The sequence below is a fragment of the Melanotaenia boesemani genome, chromosome 12, assembly GCF_017639745.1.
Source record: "Melanotaenia boesemani isolate fMelBoe1 chromosome 12, fMelBoe1.pri, whole genome shotgun sequence".
NCBI lineage: Eukaryota > Metazoa > Chordata > Actinopteri > Atheriniformes > Melanotaeniidae > Melanotaenia > Melanotaenia boesemani.
The window spans coordinates 27,041,690-27,066,385 of NC_055693.1; the positions used below are offsets into that span (position 1 = coordinate 27,041,690).

The following is a 24,696-nucleotide window of genomic DNA, read 5'->3' on the forward strand; positions in this document are numbered from 1 at the left end:
TTCTTTCTATACTTTTGCTTGCTTCTTTCTTTCTTTACTTTCCAAAAGATAAATTTTTCAAATGTCTGTGCTTAATAATTGAAATATTTAACAGGTAAATTAAAAATCAGTGGGAAACCAAAAGCTGGATGCTGTTGCAAATAAAGTTGTTAAAACATTAAATTAATATATATTTTGAAGTCTTTTAGTGAATCACAAATACATATTGCTTAACCCTGTTCTCACTAAGGAAAAGCAATGAAAACAATTTTCTTAGAATTTTTTTTTTCCCCCCTTGGCAGAATAGTAAGAATGATATTTTTTTAAACAAATGTATGCGATAACAGTTAATAGCAACAATAGTTAAGTGAACAAAACTTGAAACAGTAATGGGATAGCCAACACTTGATTTTGGTATTTCATACCCAAACCATGCAGTAGAGATGGCTCAGGATTCTTTAGTCACTGAAAAATTTACCCAGTGGCAAAGAAGGCAGTTAAAGAAAAATTTAAATCATCTGATAATCTATGATTTAACTATGCTGTGCTGTGATTGGTTGGTTTCTCTCTCACTGTCAATTTCAAAGCCATTACTAGCCATTCGATTATGTTTTCAGCAGCGCTGGTTTGTCTGTCTGTTAGCAACGTAATAGATGGATTTTGATAAAATTTTAGGAAATCTCTGAAATGGAATAAGAAACATGTAATTAGATTTTGGGGGTGATCCAGACACTGCCTGGATCCAGGGATATTTTAAAGATTCTTTAGAGGTGCAGGGCAGGTGCAAACACCCGGGAAAATTGGTGAACTCTGTGAAATCTGGGTCTTTTACAAGTAAAAACATAAGGTTGCTAAACTCACAACACTGGATTTTCATCCAACATTTTTTTTTTTTTTTTTGAGTTTACTTTAAATATGCTGAAAACTTGTGTTGTGGCTGGCTGCCATAAACATAGTTGTTCCACAGACAACACAAGATTGTTGTTCAAACTACCGAAAAAGACACAAAAGCCCAGAAAGAAGTGGTAACTTGCTGGGAGCTATCAAGCATTTTAATGCTGATGACCTTGGAGTCCTTTGATATATTCCAGTATTTGTTCAGATCATTTTGTGACGCCAGGTAGCCAAAAAGGCATTCATTCAGTCCTACTGCCACTAGCTTTGCCAATACAGCCTCCTCTAGATACTGCAAGTGAAAAATGGCATCCCTCAAGGTTTGGTGCGGGGCCCATTATAATTCACTATTTACATAAGTGATCTTGGACAGAATATTCCAAATTCAGCTTTTCATTGCTACGCTGATGACACTGTCTTATACTGCACAGCACCCACTCTTGCGAGGCCTTTCAGTATTTACATTATTAAATACTTATTAAATACAGTATTTGCATTTGATGGAGTACAAGAACAACTTTGTATTCTGCAATTTGCTTCAAATGCAGAGAAAGCATAATATATATAAAAAATTTTTTAAAATTATTAAAAAATGAACAGCGTTAATTAAGCGTGGTGTTAACGCGCGATTAAAGCGTTAACGTGCCCAGCACTAATATATATATATATATATATATATATTTTTTTTTTTTTTCTTTTTCTAGCCTTGACACTAAGGGTATTAATATAACTTTATGACATTATGGATAATTCAAAATAATTCAAAGACTGATGGAGAAAATTTAAAACTTTAGGACCAAGTTGCACACTTCAACACAGGCGCGATTATGATGCAGGGTTTGTTTTCACCAGCAAGTTGTCCATGGTCACGTGACCACCAGGTTGATGTAAGTTTGCACCTGCCCATGGGAAGATAGTTTTGTCTTTAGAGCTTCAAACTCAAAAAAGAATGCCCACAATCACTGGACAAAAAAAAAAAAAAAAAAGTCTGCCGTCTTTGAGTGCTTCTAGTTTACCATTTCTGAATTGTTTTTACATCTCCCCTTTATCCTTATACAGTGTCATTTTTGTTTTACTTTATTAGAATAGATCTAGAGAATTAAAAAAAAAAAAAAAAAAAGATCTTAAGCTGTTTTCGTTCCAGTAGAGGATCTTCAGTCATGTGCTTCTCTCAAAGTCTCTCAGATGTATGTACACATACGTGTGTGAATGTACTATGTACAGTATAAACAGCATATGTGCATGTATATTCAGAACATGAGCATGTACTGACCATATCAATGTGCAAGTGAAATGTGGACATGAGTGTATGAAAGACTAGAGAGAAGAGGGCAGGAAGCTCCTAGGTGTGTGGGCGTATGTGTGTGTCTGAAACTGCTCATCTTGTCAGCATTCAGAGGTCTCATTCAAAGCGTTCGTAGTTCCTTGTTTGTCTTACACGGGGCACCATGTCCCTCAGGAGCCTGAGGACACAGAAACAAGCTGTTATTGGAAAATATGCAAACGTGCAGGAATCACAGTTTCCACGACATCTCAGGCTGGAGTTTCCGCTCATTAGAGATGCAAATCTTAAGTGATCTTTTGAAGCACCGTGAGTGTTTCCATTGTCTGGTTTGAAGCACTACACTAGGTTACATTATGTTACCAGAGGGCGGCAGTATAGGCTGGTTGCTGAAACTGAGCTAAACAACCATAGAGGACATCAACAGCAGGAAAATGGAAAGAACTTTTCTTTTGGGATTTATTTTAATTACTTTGTACAGCTAGTCATATAGGATCAACACTTTTTTGTGCATTAATGAAAGTTCTTTAGACTTCCATTCATCTCTTCTTATTGACATCGTTTAAATGCAAATAAAAATATCAATGGAGAATCAGCTTCAGCCTGTTTGACACCTAATCGCCTCAGACTGTAAGATGTTGCACCAACATGTGAAGCTGGCGTTAGCAGAATCATTTCATATGTTAAAAGCTTACTAGAATGGAAATATTAGACATTAGACCCTGGTGTCGGGTTATCTCTTACTTGACCCCGTATGCAAAAATGATGAGTCCGATTAGAACTCCGATGGTGCCATCCAGAAACCAAACATCGGGATGCTGCTTGAAGACTTCAGCACTGATAAGAATTGAAAATCCCATGATGGCTCCAACCAGAGAATTAAACCCTAAAAAACACAAACAGTTCACCATAAGTCAATAAAAAACATATTTAGAAACAAATTTTAATTTCAAAATTAGTGATTCTAAAGCATATTTGTTTCTCCAATCCTGATACTGACTGTTTAACGCTCTGATGCTTACATGTAATATTTTACTTTCACATCTAATGATGCTTTTTTTATTAATTTAATCTATTTCTTTTTTTACTTCATAAAACAATTTATATATTATAACATTTATATATAACATATGTCTTATGAAAAAATACCTGTTTATTACCGAGTCAAACTTGGCAATTATAATGTATGTACACTGTAAAATCTAATAAGTTGGTCTTACTAAACAAATATGCAAACTCATTGCCGTTTCCGTTAACTTGAGTTTCTGAGTACAATTGACTGGATTGAATTGAGTTTCTAGAACTTACATGAACTTGATCAATTTTGATTTGGTACATAGATTTAAACATGAACAGCAAGTATTCATTTCTTTATATTGTCCTTTTGTATATCCTAATATAAAAACTTCAGTATTCTGATGACATTTTTTCTGCTTTTTCATTCACAGATTCTTGTTTTAAGAGTCCATGACATTGTTTCTAAACGCAGAGTGCACCCAAGCCCTTCCTAATGGACACACAAGGTTCCCTGAACTTGTAACACAGCAGTCAATGGACATGTTGCTATGGCAATGTGTTAATTGTTCAAAAAGTTTCAATAAAATTTACTTAATAATTACTTTTAATGTCTCAACATAGTAGTTTCTCTCATCCATTATATCAATCTAAAATTGTCCACACCCTATAGCAGTGGTTACCAAACTTTTTCTCAAGGGGGCCCCTTCTCATCGATAACAGAGGCAGCCTATAGTGAAACCTGTCATATATTAAAGTGAAATCTCCTCTCATACATCCTCATTCTCACAGACTATAGTGAATTTCTTTCATAAATCATACTGAAATCATTCACAGTGAAATTTCTGAAATCACATTTAACTAGTGTGTTTGTGTGTGAGAGAGAGACAAATTTCAGTTAAAATGGAAGTCACTTTGTAGAAAAAAGAGCACATTTTCAAGACAAACTGATGAAGTAGGAGAACACACAGCGTGACTTTAGATTTTACTATGTTAAATTACTTAAGAAATTTTATATTTCAATATATATATATACTTGAGATATTTTAATTCTACCATGTGTGATGTAAATATGCAATAGTGAGAGATGTGTTGATGATATGTAATATTTATAGCTTGAAGTAATGTGTTTTGTCCATTCATTTCAAGTAGCTTACCTCCATCAGTAGAACCACCTCTCTATACAGCTTTCTCTAAATTGTGTCTACCATCTACTGTTTAATCGGTAATAAACTCTGTTTTATTTTCACCTTTCTTAAAGTTTGCAGAGACAACATGGTCAAAGTAGAATTACAATGTTAAATTGAACTTTTTGTTTTACAGCTTTACCTGTCTTACCCAGTGCTTTTTAACTTGATCATGTGCATTCAGTTAATAAGAAGTTGGAGAAGGCTTTGTTATTCTGGGTTTTTTTCTCACCACAGTGCATCCAGCAAACACTGAATTGCATAGTGGCTTTATTTATATAAAACAGAAAAATACTGAATATTTAAATAAACACTGAGCTGTATTAATTGTAGAAATATCTTAAGGTTACAGACATTCTTTAAACACATTTTAACAACACAATGCAGTCTATCAGTGACGGTTACTGTGTGTGATGTTAATGTCAATGCAGAAATCATACAGCTGATCCAGCTGAGTAGCTGTCAACAGAAACAGACATTGCTGCAGATGACGATGATGAAAAGGATGCTTTATATCTGTAATGATTTACTTGATTTACTCTGTCCATGCATCACTCTGTATATCCTCTGTAGGGGACACAGTGAGCTTCATATTCAATATCCGAATATTTTATTGTATGATGAATCCGCAATGAAGTCAATTCCATTACTGTTCAAGGGGTGTCAGAAAAGCATTTTATTTTCCTTTTTTTTTTTTTTAGCACTTTTTAAATGTTAAAAAAGTATTACGTGTGGGCTTACCTTGTGTATTAGTAATTTTGTATGGGTCTGCAGTACGCGGTATCTCACCAACAAGTAGTCTCTAAAATAAGCCGTCCCTATTCCTTGTGATGCTAGGTGTCTGAAAGTAAGACTCTTGAAGACCATGAGAAGTCAAGGGCATCCCTGTTTGACTACTTGGTCAGTGCAGGATGTCTGAGATCTATGCATTCAATAAGAGACAGGGATCTGCTGATACATGACATTGTCATGTTGAGGTCATCCACAGGGTTCAAGGTCCATTTCAGTAGTATTCAGTACTAAGCATTCACTGTCAGGGTTATTCAGAGTAGTGTTTAGAATTGTACCCTGTTCATGGTTATTTACATTATCTGAAATAAATCTAACTTTTTTCTTTATGTTGTGCATGCACAGTTATATAAATACCTTCAATTACATGTTATTGCTACAGATTATGCGAAGGACTGAAAACACTGGAGGTACTGGAGAAAATCCGAAGCCACAGCCTTCGCCCCTTCTTCCGCTATGAACCGGGCACTCTGACCGCCGACCAGATTAATGAACTTTTTAGCATTCACCTATTTCCAGAAGGTAGCAGCAAGAAAGCTTCTGAGGAAATAGTTGTCACGTTCTGGAGAGACCATCTCTAAAACAAACCTAAAACATGTTTTGTATGTTTTTGTCTCACTCATCTGGCTGTGAGGTCATCATCTGACAACAGGTCACACTAAGTTGTTTTATATATACTTTAGATAAGTAAGTAAAATGATGCCATGCAATGAATCTCAATGGTGTACTTTGTCTTTCTGTATTCGATCGTCTGCGTTTCCCAGTCATTCTTTCTCAGTTTCTTGTTGTTGATCCCTTGTGTTTACTTTCGAATTTCTGTCTAAAATAAGTAAGTAAGTAAGTAAGTAAATAATTGAAAATAAACAAATAAATAAAATAACAGCATAATTACAATATATATGGAATGAGGGAAAGTAAACTATGATGTTCATTGTGGTCTCATTAATGTTTATGTCAAAGTCAGGAATTATGACATTGTTATTGATTTGAAGGTCTGGTTATGGTCCTTCTTCATTGATAACATAGTTGTTATCTTGAAAAACATGATTTATAACTGAATGGATTCCGATGCTGTTAATGACACCTGTATTTCACAGGTTAATAGGAGTTTGCCCGCCTTGTGTTGACAGACCATTGTTGTTCCACTGGTTTACAAATTTTCTAACTGTCCAATCAATTCTGGGTAAATAAATATAGTGCAAACAAAAAAGCTACAGTTCATTCGGTGAATCTAATATACCCTCTTCCTCCATGAAGTTAATAATGTTAATAAATTGTCTGTACACAGCTCTATTGAGTTCTGATCATAGTCTCTTTGGTTGTGTACTCAAACACCTGTTGTGACACTGTTCGGGCCCCTTCTTTGCAACATAAATCGAGCAACTTCAACATTCTCCATACCATGGTCACTTCTGACCCTTAAAGGGAAGCCAGATATCTGTACTCTAAAAACAATAAGACACTTGTGTCTCTGTTGTTTGAAAGGCTCTTTAGACATATTATAGTATGACTAAAGCCACTGTTGCACTCATGAAACACCCTCCGCCACCTAACTAGCTTGTGATTTCCATTAAAATGCCCATCGGAAGAAAAGAATCGGAAATCAGTTTGTATCATAGTTTGTTTGTGTATCAGAATTTATGCTAGTAAACTATAGCAGTAACTATGCTATTATGTGCAGAATTTTAGTATGCCTTCCCTGACTTTTTATTAACACTAAAACCAACCAACTCATCCTAATCATTTGGTTAACAAAAACCTGAATATTTATTATAAAACTGAAATAATAAATAATATTAAGGATTTTTTTGTGAATGCGGGCCCAAAGTTGGCAAAGAACATAACCAAAACAAACACTGATGCCACATGTACAATAAAAGAAGATGCTAATAGCATCTTTCTTACTAAAGTAAGAAAAGAAGAAGTACTCACAGTAGTATATAAATGTGCAAATAAGTCATCCATATACTAGGCTGATATTAACATGAATTTAATTAAAAACATAATAGACCCCATAATATATTTTCTCTAACTTTAGGTCAGTATCTTTGTTTCCACAACTCTCAAAATATTAGAGAAGTTATTTGTAAACAGGTTGGACAATTTTTTGGGGATAAACATAACATTCTATGCAATTTTAAGTATGGATTCTGGATAATTCCATACCAGTGGCCCTAATCAAATTAACAAAAGAACTAAGTACAGCAATGGATGAAAAGCATTTCTGGATAAGCATCTTTGTTGACCTTTAAAAAGTATTTGACACTCTAGATCACACCATACGGCTTAAAAAATTGGGAAAATATGATATCCGAGGGTTGGCTCATCAGTGGGTCAAACATTACCTGACAGAAAGGAAGCAATATGTACCGTTAGACAATATGAAATCAGAGTTAAAAATATTACATGTGGGACTCCTCAGGGTCAGTACTTGGTCCAAAACTCTTTGTCTTGTATGTAAACAATCTAGTCAATGTTTTAGGTTTTAAACTGCATTCTGGTTGTTGATGATACAACTTTCTTTACTCAGGGGAGAACTTAACAGAATAAAATGGTGGAAAGGGAATTATTTCTAATGGGTTAATAAAAAAAAATTATCACTAAATCTTAGTAAAACTTACCATATGATATTCTTTAACAGAAACACAGACGTTCCCATCAATATAGACGGTATATAAATTAAGAGAGTCAAATAAACAAATTTTCTATGGGTGATTTTAGATGAAAAAAAATAATTGTAAAGCACACATAAAAATATAAAAGTGAAAATGTGGGCCGGTTGCTCAAAAAATTTAATCCGGATAAAAGCTATCCGGATTTCGTAATCCATTTCTTCTGGACGGTGGATCACGTAATCCGGCTTACTTTTATCCCGGTTGTTCAAAGCAAAATAGGATTGGATCACCCTGATCCAAAATCCCAGTTTTCAGGATCACGTAATCCGGATTTCCAGCATGTAGATCAGTGTTCGCTGCCGGCCATGTGAAGAACAGCAGGTAGAAGAGACGGTTTGCATGCTTTGCGAGTGGAACCACCGGGAGCATGTAACATAATACCTGCATGTATTGTCCTGCATAACATTGCGACCAGTGCGAATCTCCCTCTTAGTGACAATGTTAATGACTCACCTGAACCCTGTGTGGAGTTACCGGACCAACCTCTGTCAATTTTTTTGGATCAAAGATATCCGGATTCTACTCAAAAGTTTTGAACAACCTAAACTGAGGGTTTTATCCAGATAACAACCAGGATTGGATTATGAGATCCAAGTGGATTTCGGGATCATATTTGTGAGATCATAGAAATCTGATGTTCAACATGCTCCATTCATGTGAAGCATCTATTGGCAGAGAGTATTGTTAGGAAACAAATATTGTGAGTTCTATCCAAAACATTTACTAGAATTTGCACTGACTGCTCAGGTTTATCCTTTTTTTTTATCTATATTTTTCCTTTAATTTTTTAATCTTGTATAATAGATTTTATATAGGTACATATTTTGATTGTCATTCTTATATATTGTGAAATTTTGTAAGATATTGTAAGAACAAGCCACTCTTTTGAATGCGTCTTTGAAAGGAACGGCTCCTCAAGATCCAGCTCCTTTCAAAGAGCCATAAATACCATTTCTACTGGCTTCCACACCACCTAGCACCTCCAGTGAGAGTGATCAAACAACAGGCTGATGTCTGAGACAACACCAGAGCAAACACCAGGACATACACCAAGGTTAAGGCTCTGAAAGAGCAAGCTGAAGATCAAGAAATTAAAGAAGAGGGAGGAAAAGTATAGAAAAAGGTGTCAGACGTTGAAGTTAAGGTTGACAATATTCATTCATTCATTCATTATCTACTGCTTAGTCCATTACGGGTCATGGGTCAGCTGGAGCCTATCCCAGCACTTTAACAGCTTCTAATGTTGTACAACAACCTTTCCCTATCCTACCTATGGTATGAAAGTTTGCCCTCTTCTAAACACTGATGCTGCAGTGTCACAGCTGATTGCTATGTTTTATATTGTTTTCCTTGGAGTCAATATGATGCCCTCAGCTGGTCTAGATATAAGTAATCATAATCCTTTTATTTTGTATCACAGATATCTCAAAATGATGACAGATATGGTAGTCATGAAGTATGAGATACATAGGGTTAAAAATACATTGGGAGTAAAAACACAGTAAAAACAGTTTTAACAATGAACAATGTGTATTACAAGTCATTAAAATGTCACCTTACTATATCCATATCCGGATCCACTCTTTGCAAACTCTGTCTGACCCCTCCAGCATTGAACACTTAATTCACGTGATCTCAGGCTGCCAATAACATAAGGTTCACCTCAGTGGCGTGCACAGACATTTTGATGGGCAGGTGCTCAGTTTTTTTAATAAAAGAGCACTTTGCAGAGCATGTGAAACCACCACCTATGTTTAATTATAGTGTGAAAAAAAAACATTACAGGCTTCGATGTACTTGCAATTTTATTGAAATATGTTACTGTACATGAACCTGGTACTGATCTGACACTGTTGCCCCTATCTTCCTCATCTTCCATGCTGGTAGATGGTCTACTGTGAGACAGTGGAGAGAGAGTGTTATAAAACGGGTGTTTCTCATCCTTAATTGTGATTGGCTGAGCAGCGTTCCATGCCGTGATAAATTGAGTGTAACCCACACATAGACCCGGTAAGACCTCATCACAAAATATTCCTGCGCCAGTGTCAACGGGCGTAGCGTTGCCTAGCAACCAATAGCTCTGAGCGCAACTTACCTGTTCCGTTGTAAATTGTTTTTACAATTGCTAAAAAAGAAAAGAAATGTCAGACTTTGTGGTAAATTTCGATTTGCTGGATGGCCTGAGCCTTGATGAGTGGTTGGAGGAAATGGACAAGGGAGAAAAAGAAGATAGGAGACACGCTGACATCACTGAAGAGGATATTGACTATTTGGAGAAGTCGAGAAATGAAAAAGCAAATAAGATATATCACTGTGTTTTTTGGTTGGCCACCATCCACTTAATCTGACGTGAAGGAGAGAACACATAGTTCTCAATTAGTTTTATTAGCAATAAATTATTACTTAATTTTCCTCACTGCTATTTATTATTATTATATATATATATATTATTATTATTATTTTTATATTAAACTGCCAATAAATTGTTAAATTGTTTTGTGTATGTGTGTGTTCCTTTAATTAAATTTATATTTTATAAGCAATATGAAGGGTAGGGCTAAGGCCCGACGCTTTCGCGTCGGGCCTTAGCACACCCCTCCGCCGTTGTAAAATCCCTGTAACCCACGGCTTCTCGGGGCTTATTGCTTTAATATATCTTTGAGTAAGGCTGTATTGTAAGACCATGTGTGGTCGTCCAACATTGGTGACTCAATAAAGTGTAGTGCACAAGAAAAAAGAAACTTCCAACATCCTCATCATTTCTTCTCACCTTAAAAATTTGAGTCTGCACTTGGAGAAAAAGGATGATCAAATAAATGGAGATTAGGACTAGTGAAATATAAATTTTCTGTCCTGGACTTAAGAGAGCCACTAACACAGTGCTTTGCTAGTTGGATGAAACCAGTGATGGCAGGTAGCTAGTTAGCATGTCCTCATTCAGACTTGACAGGGTTCTAATAGTCTCTGCTGAGGTTAGTATAGTATTCAATAAGGCAGTATCTTCACTGAGATTATCTCCAGGCAGCTGATCAGACATTAGTAGAGCATAAATGTTTATAAAACCTTTCTGCCACGGTATTCTCAAACTTCTTCTTCTTTTTCAGTTTGTTTTGAAAATGCGCTCTTGTTTTTTTTCTACTACGTGACTTCCGTTTCAACTGAAATTACTGTCTTTTCAGGGGAAATTTGTCTCACACTCACACTAGTTAAATGCTTTTCATACATAGAGCTGAAATGTGGTTTCAGAAATTTCACTATAGTGTGTGAATGATTTCTGTATGATATATAAGAAGATTTCACTATAGTATATGAGAATGAGGATGTATGAGAGGAGATTTCAGTATAAATTTTAAGAGATAGTGTGTGAACAATTTTAGTATGATATATGAGACACTCAACCCCCTAAATGTGGCTAATGTTAAATTCCAATTTTAACACTTTTTTTCACTTCCATTTTTTTATTTTGTTTTCCAATCTTTACTTTTTTTTAGTCCTTAAAATTATTTAGCTAAAGATAGACAACAAAAGTTCTTTCTTGATGTTAGGGTACCAGAAACTACTTTGTTTTAGTTTAGTGTGTGAATGACTTAAATTTTATGTGTGACTGTAAGAGGATAATTCAGAATAATGTCTTGAACGGCCCCTTGTAGTCTAGCCCCCTCCTTCCTTGCAGCCTCCTTGTGTGGTACCTATTAATTATTTATAACCCAGCACTGTAGAAGAATGGTGTTGTTTTTAGTCATAGTTTACTGTTGCTGCAGGTAGTCTGTCACCACTGCAGAAGGATTACTATGTAGCTTTAGAGCGGTTCCCTATGCTACAGACACTGACACTAAAGGGGTACCCCACACTGTGAAAACTGATGTTGGGAAATTTTGGCTGAGAATTTGTTTAGCATTCATCTTCAGAGGTGCTTGTAGATAGATGTCTTTGTAAAGAGACAGTTGGACTGTTCTTCTGTTATCTTCTAATGAAGCCAAGCTAAACCAAAACTGCTGCAGTACAAACACAGGGGATTATATCCAAATATTCTTTAAACAAATTTAAAGAAAAAAAATGCTACACTGCATATACAAGCTGCTACATCCACAGTGTTTATTATCTTATAAACCTGTGTAGCTGATTTTTGTTTTTGTTTTTTTTATAGTAGGAAAGCTAGCTCAGTGGGTTATTGTCTTGCCTGCAGTAAGTGTCTAGTCTTGTGGGAAATAAATCCAGGCTCAGAGAACAGCAACCTCAGGTTTATTGGACTGAAGCCCTGTGTTTGAGAGCGAGACCTGTGAACAGCAGTGCAAGGTGTGGATTTGTGCTTTGCTTTTCCTCGGTGGTGCATGTTTCAATGAGCAGCAGCTAGTGTAATTACTTTCTATCTCTCTCAGTTTGTGAGCAACCCTAACAAACAACAGATGCAGATGCATTTGGTTTTGCTCTTTTACGCTTTCATTTTTAGTTAGCACCCCTTGTTATGATTGAGGTAACAGCTCTCTCAACCCTAAATGTTTTCTAGACCATTCATGTTTGTAGAATTTTTTGACTCAATGTGAGTTATTCTCTTATTTATCTGTGTGGAGGGTATCTTACCGTCGGTGATAAGTGCCCGACTAGTCAGCTTTCTTCCCAGTAAGAACTTGGCCACAGCCAGCACAGCACATGTGAGCCCACTCACTATAGATACGCTGTAGAGGAAGTCATCCTGGGGACAGTCATAGAGGAGAAAATGGGAAGTGAGCGGGATTTGTAAAACACATGTGGGATGAAATGAACTAAAGATGGCAAGTGGAGGAAAGAAAGCAAAAGATAAAGCCAGGTAAAGGGATGGAGAAGACCTGTACAGGTACTATAAGTCAGACAGATTGATGCACACAACCTAAGTTGGTTCAAACATTATTAATACATGCAGTAGCGCCTTGCTTGGTGCATCCTCTCAAGGTCATACAGATGATGCCTCTAAGTGATGTGAAGCTTTCAACTGGAGACTCAGCAGAACCCCCACACTTGCCTCCCTGAGGATCTGGCTCCTAGATTTTAATTGGCCCCCAATGGGTAACGGCATACACAGACCAGAAGGAAAGAAAAAGAAACCAAGAAGGAGGACATAACTGGATTGTCTTTGTCCAACTGTGACCTTCCACAGCAGACTTTTAGTCAGGGTTGTATATATAACAGATTTGCATAATATGATAGCTAATAAACAGTCAGCTAATGTAGGGTTTTGTCAGAAACTTGTGCTTCCGTGAAGTTTTATGACAGCTGCATGAGATCTACATACATCCAAATCAAATACGGAGGTAATTGCATCTGAACTCTAACACACATCAAATCCACAATTATGTAAATCTTCAGTATGTCACATCCCACCAGGTTGTGAGTGTTTATATAGCTAAATTGTCACTCATTATGTGGCCTTTTTCTCTGAATCTGGCAAGAATGAAACCACTGGAGTTTCTTCTTTTCTGCAGGCATTTGCACAATAAGCTGATAGAGGTTTCTTCTTCTTCTTCTTCTTCTTATTATTATTATTATTATTATTATTATTATTATTTTATTTTTCCCTGACAATGTGAACTGGATTTCAAGAGGAGACTAAATTGATAAAAACACATGCTTCACTATTAGAATTTTATTTTTGTAACTGTGGAAATACAAAAAGATTTGATTTGATCAGATTATGAATATAGACTTGGATTTCTTTCTCACTATGCGACAGACAGACAGACAGACAGACAGACAGACAGACAGACAGACAGACAGACAGATAGATAGATAGATAGATAGATAGATAGATAGATAGATAGATAGATAGATAGATAGATAGATAGATAGATAGATAGATAGGCACCTCTTTTTGATGAAAAACAAACACATCTCAATGATAAAAACACAGCAAAAATTGCACAACAGGATGAATGAAAAAGAAAGAATCAAAGTCTTGTCAAAATCCAGACCTCAACCTTACTGAAATGCTGGGGTGGGACCTGATAGAAGCTATACATAAAGTAATACCTGCAAATCTCAATCAACTTAAGCAAAACTGTAAAGGAGAGTTGTCCAAAATTTCAAAGTGACTGCTGACCTCATACAGAAAAGTATATCAAGTTATCGCTGCTAAGAGGGTTTCAACAAACAAACTGAATCATGGGCTACAGTTGCTATTTCACTCACTGCTTCTGTTTTTGAGCCTTTTATTTTGTTTTTGATTAATGAATGATGTGTTGTTTTTCATTTGTTATCATCCTCTATGGTTGTAACATCTAATTTTAACACCTGGTAAGATTTAAATAGTTTTTCATTCTGTACTGACACGTAAAACCTAAAACTTTAAAGTAGACTTTTTTTTTTTTCAAATGACCATATACTTGATGAGCTATCATTCCAGCAATAATGGGCCTTGATTACAAGGTGAGCTAATTCCTTGTTAACCGTCTTCTCACAGATTATACAAAGATAAAAGAAGAGAAGACCTTTCTGCACCATGTTTGCTGTGGTGGAGCCAGAAGTGACCATATTTGGAATAAAGGGGCGGAGTTGGAGAGCGATATTTTATGGCTTATTGGAAGAAAGGGTGTGGTGTCTTGAGCCTGTTGCATACTCTGCAGGAAGTGAGAACTTTGTTCTTGTTCTTGAGGCAATGTGAACAAACTGACGTCATTTTGTTCTCACGGCCCTGTTTTGGGAGTTCTTACGACTTATTCTTGATGCATTAGCTGAGCAGAACTTTCTTCTCATAGGGCTCTAAGAAGTATTGTGTGATTGGTTGGACATTTGAGGTGATTAACAAGGAAAAACGTGAAGCAGAAAGTTTTCACCTTTGCCTTTTCTGCGGAAGTGAGGTTGAATGCATAGTTTTAATGAACAGCTGATTGAGGTGGTGAGAAAATATGAAAAAGTAAAATGAAAACTTGAAGACACGAACATTGCTACATGCACAGTCCCACTCTGCCACAGATAAGGTTTGTTATTAAATATAAAATTACTGGGTCAGTTGTTCATTACACATTAAAACACACACATCCCCCACAGCAAAACCCGACCGGTCACGGACGAAGCTTGACCAGACCAAAACAAACTTTTTTCTTGTTCTTGTGGCCACATGAACAAAGAAAACAGATTATGTAACAAGCTTTAAGGACTTATATGTATTTAATTATTAACCAATTTCTGGTCAGAAAGTCAGAATCCTAAAAATCACTCCTAATAATGTGGTGAAAATCGGATTGAGTATCTTATTAGAGAAGAAGATGTTTTTATTTTGTTTGTTTGTTTTTTTTTATGAGAATCAAAGATGTTGTAAAGTCAGCCCCTAGTGGTCATTAGTGGAATTACACTTTAGTACTGTCTTTACGGCCAGCAACGGGCAATATAGTCCATCATTTATTCTGTCTGTAGGTAGACATTGTTACTATCAGAGTGGTCATTTAATGTGAAGCCACAGTGGCTTCTCAACCATTACCACTCATTTCCATCGGGTCTGTGTGCGTTATCGCTGCACCACGGTTTTTTTCCAACCTCCGTGGCAAGTCAATCCACTCCGGGAGTGTGTCAGGTGCGAAGTGCCCGCGAGTGTAGTCTGCCTAGCTGTATTTCATCACAAAATCACAGGAGAATTAAAGAATCTTGTGGTTCTCCTCTTCCAGGATAAACGTCTCGTCATCCATAATAATAAAAAAAAACAAAAACAAAAACACTGTGACACCCTGACTGATTAATGACGTAATGTTTTCATGGTTCAACCAGCATAAATCTGCATGGGGGGTTTTATTTTGGGAAATTACTGGAGCTTTTCACTGCTCCTGTGTCTGATTTTCTGTCTGGCCCTATCTAAACTGCTGAGCTTGACGCGTTCTCGATGCATGCTCCATAAAATATAGACTCGGCCTGTATGTTTAGCGGAGAGCCGCGACAGGGCGCTTCTGGGATGTTTCTGACAGCTGTAACACGGCACATGGACCCGGTGAAGAGGAGGGGTTACATCCTGGTTGCTAATACTTAAACATACAGATTATTTTGTCAGTTAAAGCTGATGATTACTACTTTTAAGATGATTTAATGAAACTGCCTGAGATTGTCAGCCTGTTATTTTGGTAGAGTCTCTTCATCTCTCAGAAGGCTTAGTATAAGTGAGGTTCCTTTTCTAGTTCTTTTTTTAAGAACTTCATGCATTATTAATAAAAAAAACCTCTCACTTGTATACATGTATATATATATATATATATATATATATATATATATATATACGCACAAACACAATATATATATATATATATATATTGTGTTTGTGCGTGTTTACGTACCGCTGCCCCTTTCTTCTCAGTAAAGAGGTAGCAGGAGTTGCTTCTAGCTCTGATTTTAATCAGGTACTAGACACAGACAGCCAGTCAGAGCTGCAAACAAGGACGTGATGTGAATCGGGATTTCTGATTTTCTTCACCCTTTGTCCATTCAGTGTGATTTTACAGGCCGATACGTCAAGGTAGCAATATTTCCCCAGGCTGTTCAGTTTACATGTGAGCAAAATGATCTCCTAGAGAAGGAAACTGCACCATTTTTCACCATGACACCAATAACTGAGGCAAGTCATACTTAACATTCATTACTCGTCATTTCAGATCACTTGTCACACACAGACCTGCAGACACAACAACACACACACACAGAGGCAAACAGAGCATACAGACAGATCACTGTTGAGATGATAAATCACCTGTGACTGCTTTTTGATGAAGACTTCAGTAAGTATGTTTCTGCAAAGAGAACCCCAAACGTGGAAACAGAGGAAGGGACAACATGATTCCAGGACACAGATGAAGTGAGTTTGTGGGAAAAAGATAGACAGAGTGTATAAATATAATATTGTGGAGGGAAGCAATGATATAAACGGATCATGGATGAGGTTGTGAGGTAGAGAAGGTGGATACATTAGAAGAAATGGCACCCTTCTATCTTTCAGTTTCCTGTATCTATAAATTTACAAAGATATGTTGTAAGTTGTCTGACATCACTCTTACATAAAATAATTAAGCAGAAGTTTAATGCTGACAATTATATATATATATATATATATATATATATATATATATATATATATACATAAGATACGACACAAGGACTAAAATATAGGTAAAAGAAATGAGTGAGATGTGAAGAAGAGAAGCAGGGAGTGTCAAAAAGACAGATAGTGGTAATAGGGTCTTGCTGGTTTTAGGAAATTCCTTTGAGACTTAACACACACAGTTTCTATTAACATAATGGCACTGAAGCATCACAGTCTGCAGAACAGCCGCTGCCCTCAACCTGCTCCTCTAGTGGCCTCCATCTCTTGGCTATATCACCATATATCATTTATCTTGCTCGTCCACATGACTGCACACTCAGATTTCAGCTCACACAATGTCCTATTTTTCTTTCTCTTAAATATTACAGCTGCCTCATTTACAGTTGTGCAGAAATTTTCTGGTCAGTAAAAACATTTTTATTCAGCCAATTTACTTTAGGAATTAAGTTGTGGGACAGGGGGAGTAGGCTAATAAAAGGCTAAAGGTGTGCACAGGAGGGGACAAAAAGATTGTCAACAACACATTTTTCAAAGATTAAATTGTCTCAAAACAGCTCATGCTTAAAGCATGTTATTGCTTTAAAAGAACATATTCACATATAAAAAGAAAGCTGTAGAAGCTGGTTGCAACATCTGCAGCTGTTACAGTTCTTCAATGCAAAATAAATAAAACTCCTTTAGGAAGAGCAAATCACAATCTGGTTCTCCTGACCTCCACATACACATTCATCAGTGAACAGCAACCAGTCTTCAAACAGATTAATAAATCTGTCAGGTGTGGTTTTTGTTGTGGTGAGATCTGTAACAAAAGAGCTCCTGGATGGCCACAGAGGAGAGAAGTTCATGATCACAGAATCCTTCCCATAAAACCACAACAACAACAAAAGCCACCTTTCATCAACCCCAGTGAAGGACACTTTTCCTGACATCAGGCTTAGAATTACCAAAGTCTATCAAAGAGCAGATTTGTCATTATTAAAACAAACGCTTGATGTCTAAATTTATCTACAATAAAACAATAGAAACAGAAATAAACAGTAGAAAATTGGAGAAAATAAAAAGGCTGAAACAAAAATAAAATTATTAGATATTAATTACATTATTAATATCGGCATCTATCTTGCATCCTGCCTGTACTCTAAGATCTTTCCAGCCAGTAAAAGTTGGTCTGATGCTGACTCCTGTCTTACCTCTTATTCTGTCCTCTTCTCTCTTTTTTCCCCTCCCTTCTTCCAATAATGTCCTCTTATGTTTCTTTCCTGAATCAGTCACGGGTGCGTTCAAAGCAGCTGCTTTGTTTACGTCTGCTTGCTAGCGTGTTACACTGTGCGTAAAGCAGAACTCAGCTGCACCACTGCACAGCGTCAGAGGCAAAAGTTGTGAAGTGCAGGTTCTCAGCCTTAGGACGCTGCTGAGTGATGACGGTAGGGGCTCCGGGAACCACAACTTCAGAGTCTTGCACACAGTTTTGTGCTTTGTATCTGTTAACAGGGTTTTTGCAAGACAACTTTTTTTTTTCCACAAATATAAATCTTTTTAACAACCATGCAAACCCTTTTCTGCACATTTGCAAACTTGAATTTTTCAGGCAGATTGTTTTTACAGGGTCACAAGCTTAATTTACAGATGCAAACTCTGAAATAATGTGCAAACATTAATTTACAACCCTAACATATGACATAATATTAACCCCATACAGCGGCTCCAGAAATGTGCATGATGTCACTGTGCGATTAAATGAGTCAGAAACACAGTTTTAAGGTCAGAAAGTTACATAGTGCGTCTTTAATATGTGAATGTTCATTTAAATCTTAGAAGCTGAAACTCTCCACCAGCTGGTTGGATCTGAAGAAGCCTTTCTGATCAAACAACTTCAAGACCCAAGAAACAGAAGCCCTTCATTTAAGCTCTTATGTTCCCATGACCTGGACGACTAAGAATCTACACCTGCAGAACAACAGATATTGATTGTTGAGCAGAAACGTTCCAAAGAGTAAGACTGAAATCTTCACCTTGTTTTTGGAAAGAGGCCCAGAACATAAATCTCCTTTGAGTTTACTGTTACTTATTGTTGTGAGCTTAAACATACTGTTTGTGTAGAAGAATGTCATGAAAATGAAGCGTTTTAAATTGTTTAGAGCAAGTACTTTGGATTTTATGTTTATTTCTTTCCTTTTGTTAAATTTAAGTTGACCACTGCAATGACTTTAGCTGCTAAACTGCTAAAAATGTGGACATTTTTAGGATTTTTTTTAAAACATTTTTTTGGATTGCATTTTAAAACTTGAATCTGCATATCAGAAAACCTAAGAGAAGTGTAGAATTCTGGAGGGTGATAATCTCTTTTTCCTCTGTGTCTTGGCATCACTGGTCAGTGAAATGGACAGATGGTGAGGATTAAATAATTCACAAACTAAATAAGAGTGTTCAAAGAAAAGAACTGGAAAGGATGCAATGGGTACTTCCCAAATAGTTTGACAACTGAGGAACTGGGCTGCATCCCAGCAAATGAAAGATACCACTTTTTTAAAGGGAAAATATTGTGGGGTTGGGGGGTAATTGTTTTTCTCTCTGTGAGAAGTTATATTTGGGTGTCTGAAGTCAGAAGCTAACAGTGAAAATCTGAAAATATGTTGTGTCATTCAGTGTGCAGTTTAGATTTGCAGGGGATTTCTATGTCACACTGTCTGCTCAGATTATCCAGATTAGAATTATCCATCTTCCAAATCTTTATCTCCATCAAACTTCAAGCTCCAGTCCTGCTGCATCTGCTGACCTTGGAAGGGGAAAGTAGAAACTCTTTTGCTCTCTGCTTTTTGTTTTGCTGTCAACAGAAAGTTCTGATTATTGGCAATCAAATAATAAACATTTGATCAACCTCAGAAGGAAAATTATGATTATGATCATGTAGTTACCAGAACTTTTCATATTTCTTTTCTTTATTCTGATTTAGGGGATTCAACCACTTATGGTGTTTTTTTATTCTATTTCCCAATCAGAGTTTTAGAGAAATTCTGTTTTCCCATTTGTCACTCAATGCAGCATTAAATGATAACAGATGTAAACTTATAGTTTCGGTTTAACCTGGACCAATGAATTACAACAAGATTCATTTTAGCTGCTGTATTTCTAGTTAGCTTAACCTAAATCTGGAGCTGTGCTTAAATATTGTTCTTTGAACGAGGAATGAGTAGCACGTGTCTGTGGCTGAACTGCAATGTTTGTGTTTAATAGTAAAACTGCCAGACAAGTATTTTTGGTGTGTGGCAGTCTGAGCTCACGGTCTATTTACTGTACTCTCTGTCGTACTGACAACCTGGAAATGCTTAAGTGAACGGAGGTGTATATTCATGGCTGAAAAAAGGAGCCAATGGCCACTGTAGTTTTTTTTTTTTTTTTTTTAACCACAACATGTTACAAATGTTATATTGAGAAAGGAAATTGGCTCAAGATCAGCCATTTGTGTAAACTTGTGAGGGTATGAAGGGAATAAAAGCATCCAGTGACAACTCAGAGAAAAATGGGAGATATTATGTTTACATTAAAAGGATGTATTTCTACAAGCAATGCTGAATAAATGTCAAAAGGAAGGAGGCAAAACTTTTGGTAATAGGAGATGATGATTTTTTTTTTTTTAACCTGAAATTAAATTTAAGTGTACTTGTTAAGAGAAGTATTAGTCATAGAAAGAAAAAAGAATTTATCAGTGTTTATAATAGGAGTAAAATACAACTATTGGCTTGCTAAATTTAGCCAAAGTAACCACAATCCAACATTTCTGATCATCAGATACAGACAATTTCCCAGGAATGACTCAAAGAGTTTATTTCAACTGTTTGATAATGTTAGATCCAGCGATGTGACTATGGAAGCGATTCTGTACCTTATTTCAATTTAAAATGGATTAACAGAAATGCTTTTTCATTTTTAGAATATAGCTGCATTTTTGACTCATAAATAAAATGAATAATAAATAATACTTGGTCCAAACCTGCTATTTACGACAGATTTTGTTGCTGTTTCAGGGAAGCTGCGGCCTCCCTCAGTAGCTCTGGCATAGATTTGGACATGATGGAGCTCTTCACGCTGTTTCTGACAGTCTGTGGTACCAACATAACTTTCAAGCTCTACTTTTCTCTCATGTTCCAGTGTCAGATATGCACACCGCCCTCTACTGTATTAGATGCGTAGCTCGGCCAGATTGGGGCTGAAGAATTAGAAGAAGAGCGGCCACTGACGTCACTGTTCTGCCCCGCCTGGGATTGCGGATTCAAATTGAATTTTGCAACATGTTTTGCTCGGCAGCCATGAAAAAGAAAAAGCAATGTCCTTTACGTTTTCTTTTTAGTTGTGTCATAAAAAGAGCAGTTTTGAAGTTGAAAATAAAATGCAGTTTGGATTATCTATTATCAGTTTTATTTTTGAGTCAAATAATGCACCTATGACCTTGAAATGAAAAAGCCTTTCTGCTAATGCATTTTAATTTTCAAATTTGACATTTCAAATTGAATTTTGGTACCTATTTGCTGGGACAGGTTTGGAAAAATAAATCTTAAATGTCCTTTTCTTTATAATTTTAATTAAGTTACAAAATGAGAGGTCATGGAGAAGAACATGAAAATACAGTTTGTATTATTTATTATTAATTTTATTTATCAAAAAATGCAGCTATATTCGGAAAATGAAAAAGCATTTCTGTTAATCCATTTTAAATTGAAATAAGGTACAGAATCGCTTCCATATGTGACGTTATCAGATATATAAACTTTGAATTGTTATACCTGCATAAAACTATAATTTACTACTTTTTCTTTGTTGTTGCACCTGTATTATTGCAATATGATCTTTTTATGAGGATGTAGTCTTCCATACCTCACCATTACCAAAAATGAAATCTATCTTTAAAAACACAACACAATGTCTCCCAGCACAATGTCAGACACACTGACCACAGCACAGGGATGGTTATAATCTGGAAATTAAACATATCTTTTTAATTAACAGCTCACTCTGTTGTATACAGGATCTGAAGCACTGAAGTCAACCGTTTCCTTTTGTCAAAACTGCATCAAGTAAATGTACAGCCCTATTATAGTACAGTGAAATAGTTAGGGTTAATGTCTATGTGTTTGTATAGCATTACCACTTCAGGAGGCATCTTGGTTGCCAGATCATGGATGGCCTTTCCTAAGATACACAGGGAGGAGAGAATGAACACGATCCCCAAGATGACGCACGCGCTGCAGACATACAAAAAGACAAAGAGAAAAATATTTGAAATAAACAATAAAAAGCAAAAAAAATGATGTTAGACAATGTTTAACGCTTGATACTTCTAGATCGCCTGCTCCCCTAAACATTACCGCTTCTGTTGGCAACAATTTCTTAGGAACCATCGTGTGTAACTCTGTAGAATGAATTGTGTTTGATAGCTCACCCTTTAGGTGACCTACAGATGTTTTGTTGTGATTATACAGATACTCTATATGGTAAATCCACAGTGAGTGATACATGAAATTGTAACAAGAACAAGGTTGCTAAGAGTACTATAAAAGGCCTCTATTTTGACATGGAAATTATGATGAAGTAATTTCCAGTCAAGCTTTCAACCAATCAGATAGTCTAAATTGACGGTAATGTCTAATCAGAAGCAGACAAAGATCAATGATTGACAAAAAAGTTATATGTTTGTTTGAAAAGAAGAAAAATAATGGTCCTCTATGTCTGATTTAAAGCCAAGAAGATGTTGAGAATGCACAGTGTTGCTAAACACGACCTGAGTAAGAATTGGTTTTGCGAGGATAGTAGGTAAATAGTAGCATAAATAATTGTAAATAGCAAAGAGATGCCGGGAGCAAAAAGAATAAATATGTAAAGAGTTTTTGTTTTGTATTTGTTTTAATGAAATATTTTTTCTCCTCAAAGCAGAACTTGAGAGTGACATGCAGATTCAAGGGAAAAAATTGTAAAAACAATATTTGTACAATATATACTCTAATTATGTGGAAATTCACTGTTTCTCCAATGCTTTATTTTCCTTTAAGAGGCAATCTTTGACACATTTGCCAGGTTCAAATTACAATGTCTCTCTCTTCAATCTCACTGAGACAGCACCATGGCAGGTGCAGTGAGGTGAGGTGGGATTTTTCTTTTTCTGGCTTTCACTGGACACATTTACAGTAAAACTGTTGAATTTCTCCAATAAAACGCAACACATATTTCCTCATTTAGACTTCCTGGAAAGCAACACATTTAAAAGAAAAAAAACTTTAAAAGGTGACACCATCTGCAACACCTCCGAGCTAAGCAGAGGTGTCTTTTTAAGACAAGCAAATCTGTGGAGCCTGACAGTTGAATGATGAGTTCAGCCACACCAAGGCTTACACACTTTGTTCAGTTAACTGCCTTCAATGGATACTTTTTAATTTATTGAGAATATACAGCCTGATTTGTCATTATCTTGCATTTATATTGCTCACATAATAATTCTCTGAGGAATATTCCAACACCTTGTTGAATCTATGACAACAAGAATTAAGACAGTTATGAAGGTATAAGGGTGATATCCGCATCTACGTCTGTGGTTACCTCCATATACTTCAGCTTGTCTACGATTATGTATGAATGTATAACCTACAACTTATTTCCTACACTTTGTCTTTTGTGTTCTACATATGGGCTTACGTAAAATGAATTGTACCATATAAATTGCCCTTACTTATTACACGTTTCATATCAAACTCGGCTGTCACTTCTCTTTTTGGCCGTCAACACACTGAGAGGCAATTTTTGTTGTTTCTGACATTTCTGCCAGGAGCTAAGAGCCAGTAAATCTGAATTCATGAATACATTCATGAACCACTCCTCCCTGTGCCGCCACCTTACCGTGGTGGAGGAGTTTGCGTGCCCTGATAATCCTAGTGGCTATGTTGTCGGGGGCTTTATGCCCATGGCAAACAGGTGTCTAGGGGAGGGACCAGATGAAGCATGGCTCAAAACACCCCTATGATGATGAGAAATCATGAACCCAGGTTTCCCTTGCCCAGACGTGGGTCACCAGGGCCCCCCTCTGGAGCCAGGCCTGGAGGTGGTACACTGAGGCGAGCGCTTGGTGGCCGGGCCTTCGCCCATGGAGCTTGGTCAGGCTCAGCCCGAAAGGGTGACATGGGCCCCCCTCCCGTTGGCTCACCACCTGCAGGAGGGGCCATAGGGATCAGGTGCAGTGTGAGCTGGGTGGCTGCCAGAGGCGGGGACCGTGGCGGTCTGATCCTCGGCTGCAGAAGCTAACTCTAGGGATGTGGAATGTCACCTCTCTGGCAGGGAAGGAGCCTGAGCTGGTGATCGAGGTTGAGCAGTTCCGGCTAGATATAGTTGGACTCACCTCGACACACGGCTTGGGCTCTGGAACCACTGTCCTTGAGAGGGGCTGGACCCTCTTCCATTCTGGAGTTGCTCCCAATGAGAGGCAAAGAGCAGGTGTGGGCATGCTCATTGCCCCCCGACTTGGCGCCTGTGCATTGAGGTTTACCCCGGTGGATGAAAGGGTAACCTCCCTCCACATTTAGGTGGGGGGACAAGTCCTGACTGTTGTTTGTGCTTATGCACCAAACAGCAGTTCAGAGTACTCACCCTTTTTGGACTCCTTGGAAAGGGTGTTGGAAAGCCCTCCTCCCTCGTTCAGCTTGGGGACTTCAATGCCCACGTGAACAATGACAGCGAGATCTGGAGCGGCGTGATTGGGTGGAATGTCCCCCCTGATCTGAATCCGAGTGGTGTTTTCTGGTTGGACTTCTGTGCTCGTCATGGATTGTCCATAACGAACAC

At 37.0% G+C, this 24,696-nt stretch overlaps 1 protein-coding gene across 1 annotated transcript in view; it reads right to left on the reverse strand.

Moving 5' to 3' along the window:
* Nucleotides 1-1,927: 1,927 nt before the first annotated feature.
* Nucleotides 1,928-24,696, reverse strand: part of LOC121650691 (transmembrane protein 163-like) — an 85,790-nt gene continuing 63,021 nt past the window's right edge. The window contains exons 5-8 of the mRNA XM_042002344.1: nucleotides 22,016-22,112; nucleotides 12,402-12,513; nucleotides 2,900-3,041; nucleotides 1,928-2,336 (exon numbers count right to left, since the gene is read on the reverse strand). Of these exons, the coding sequence (XP_041858278.1) occupies nucleotides 2,276-2,336; nucleotides 2,900-3,041; nucleotides 12,402-12,513; nucleotides 22,016-22,112 (412 nt within the window). The 3' untranslated portion in view covers nucleotides 1,928-2,275. The remainder of the gene's footprint in view (nucleotides 2,337-2,899; nucleotides 3,042-12,401; nucleotides 12,514-22,015; nucleotides 22,113-24,696) is intronic.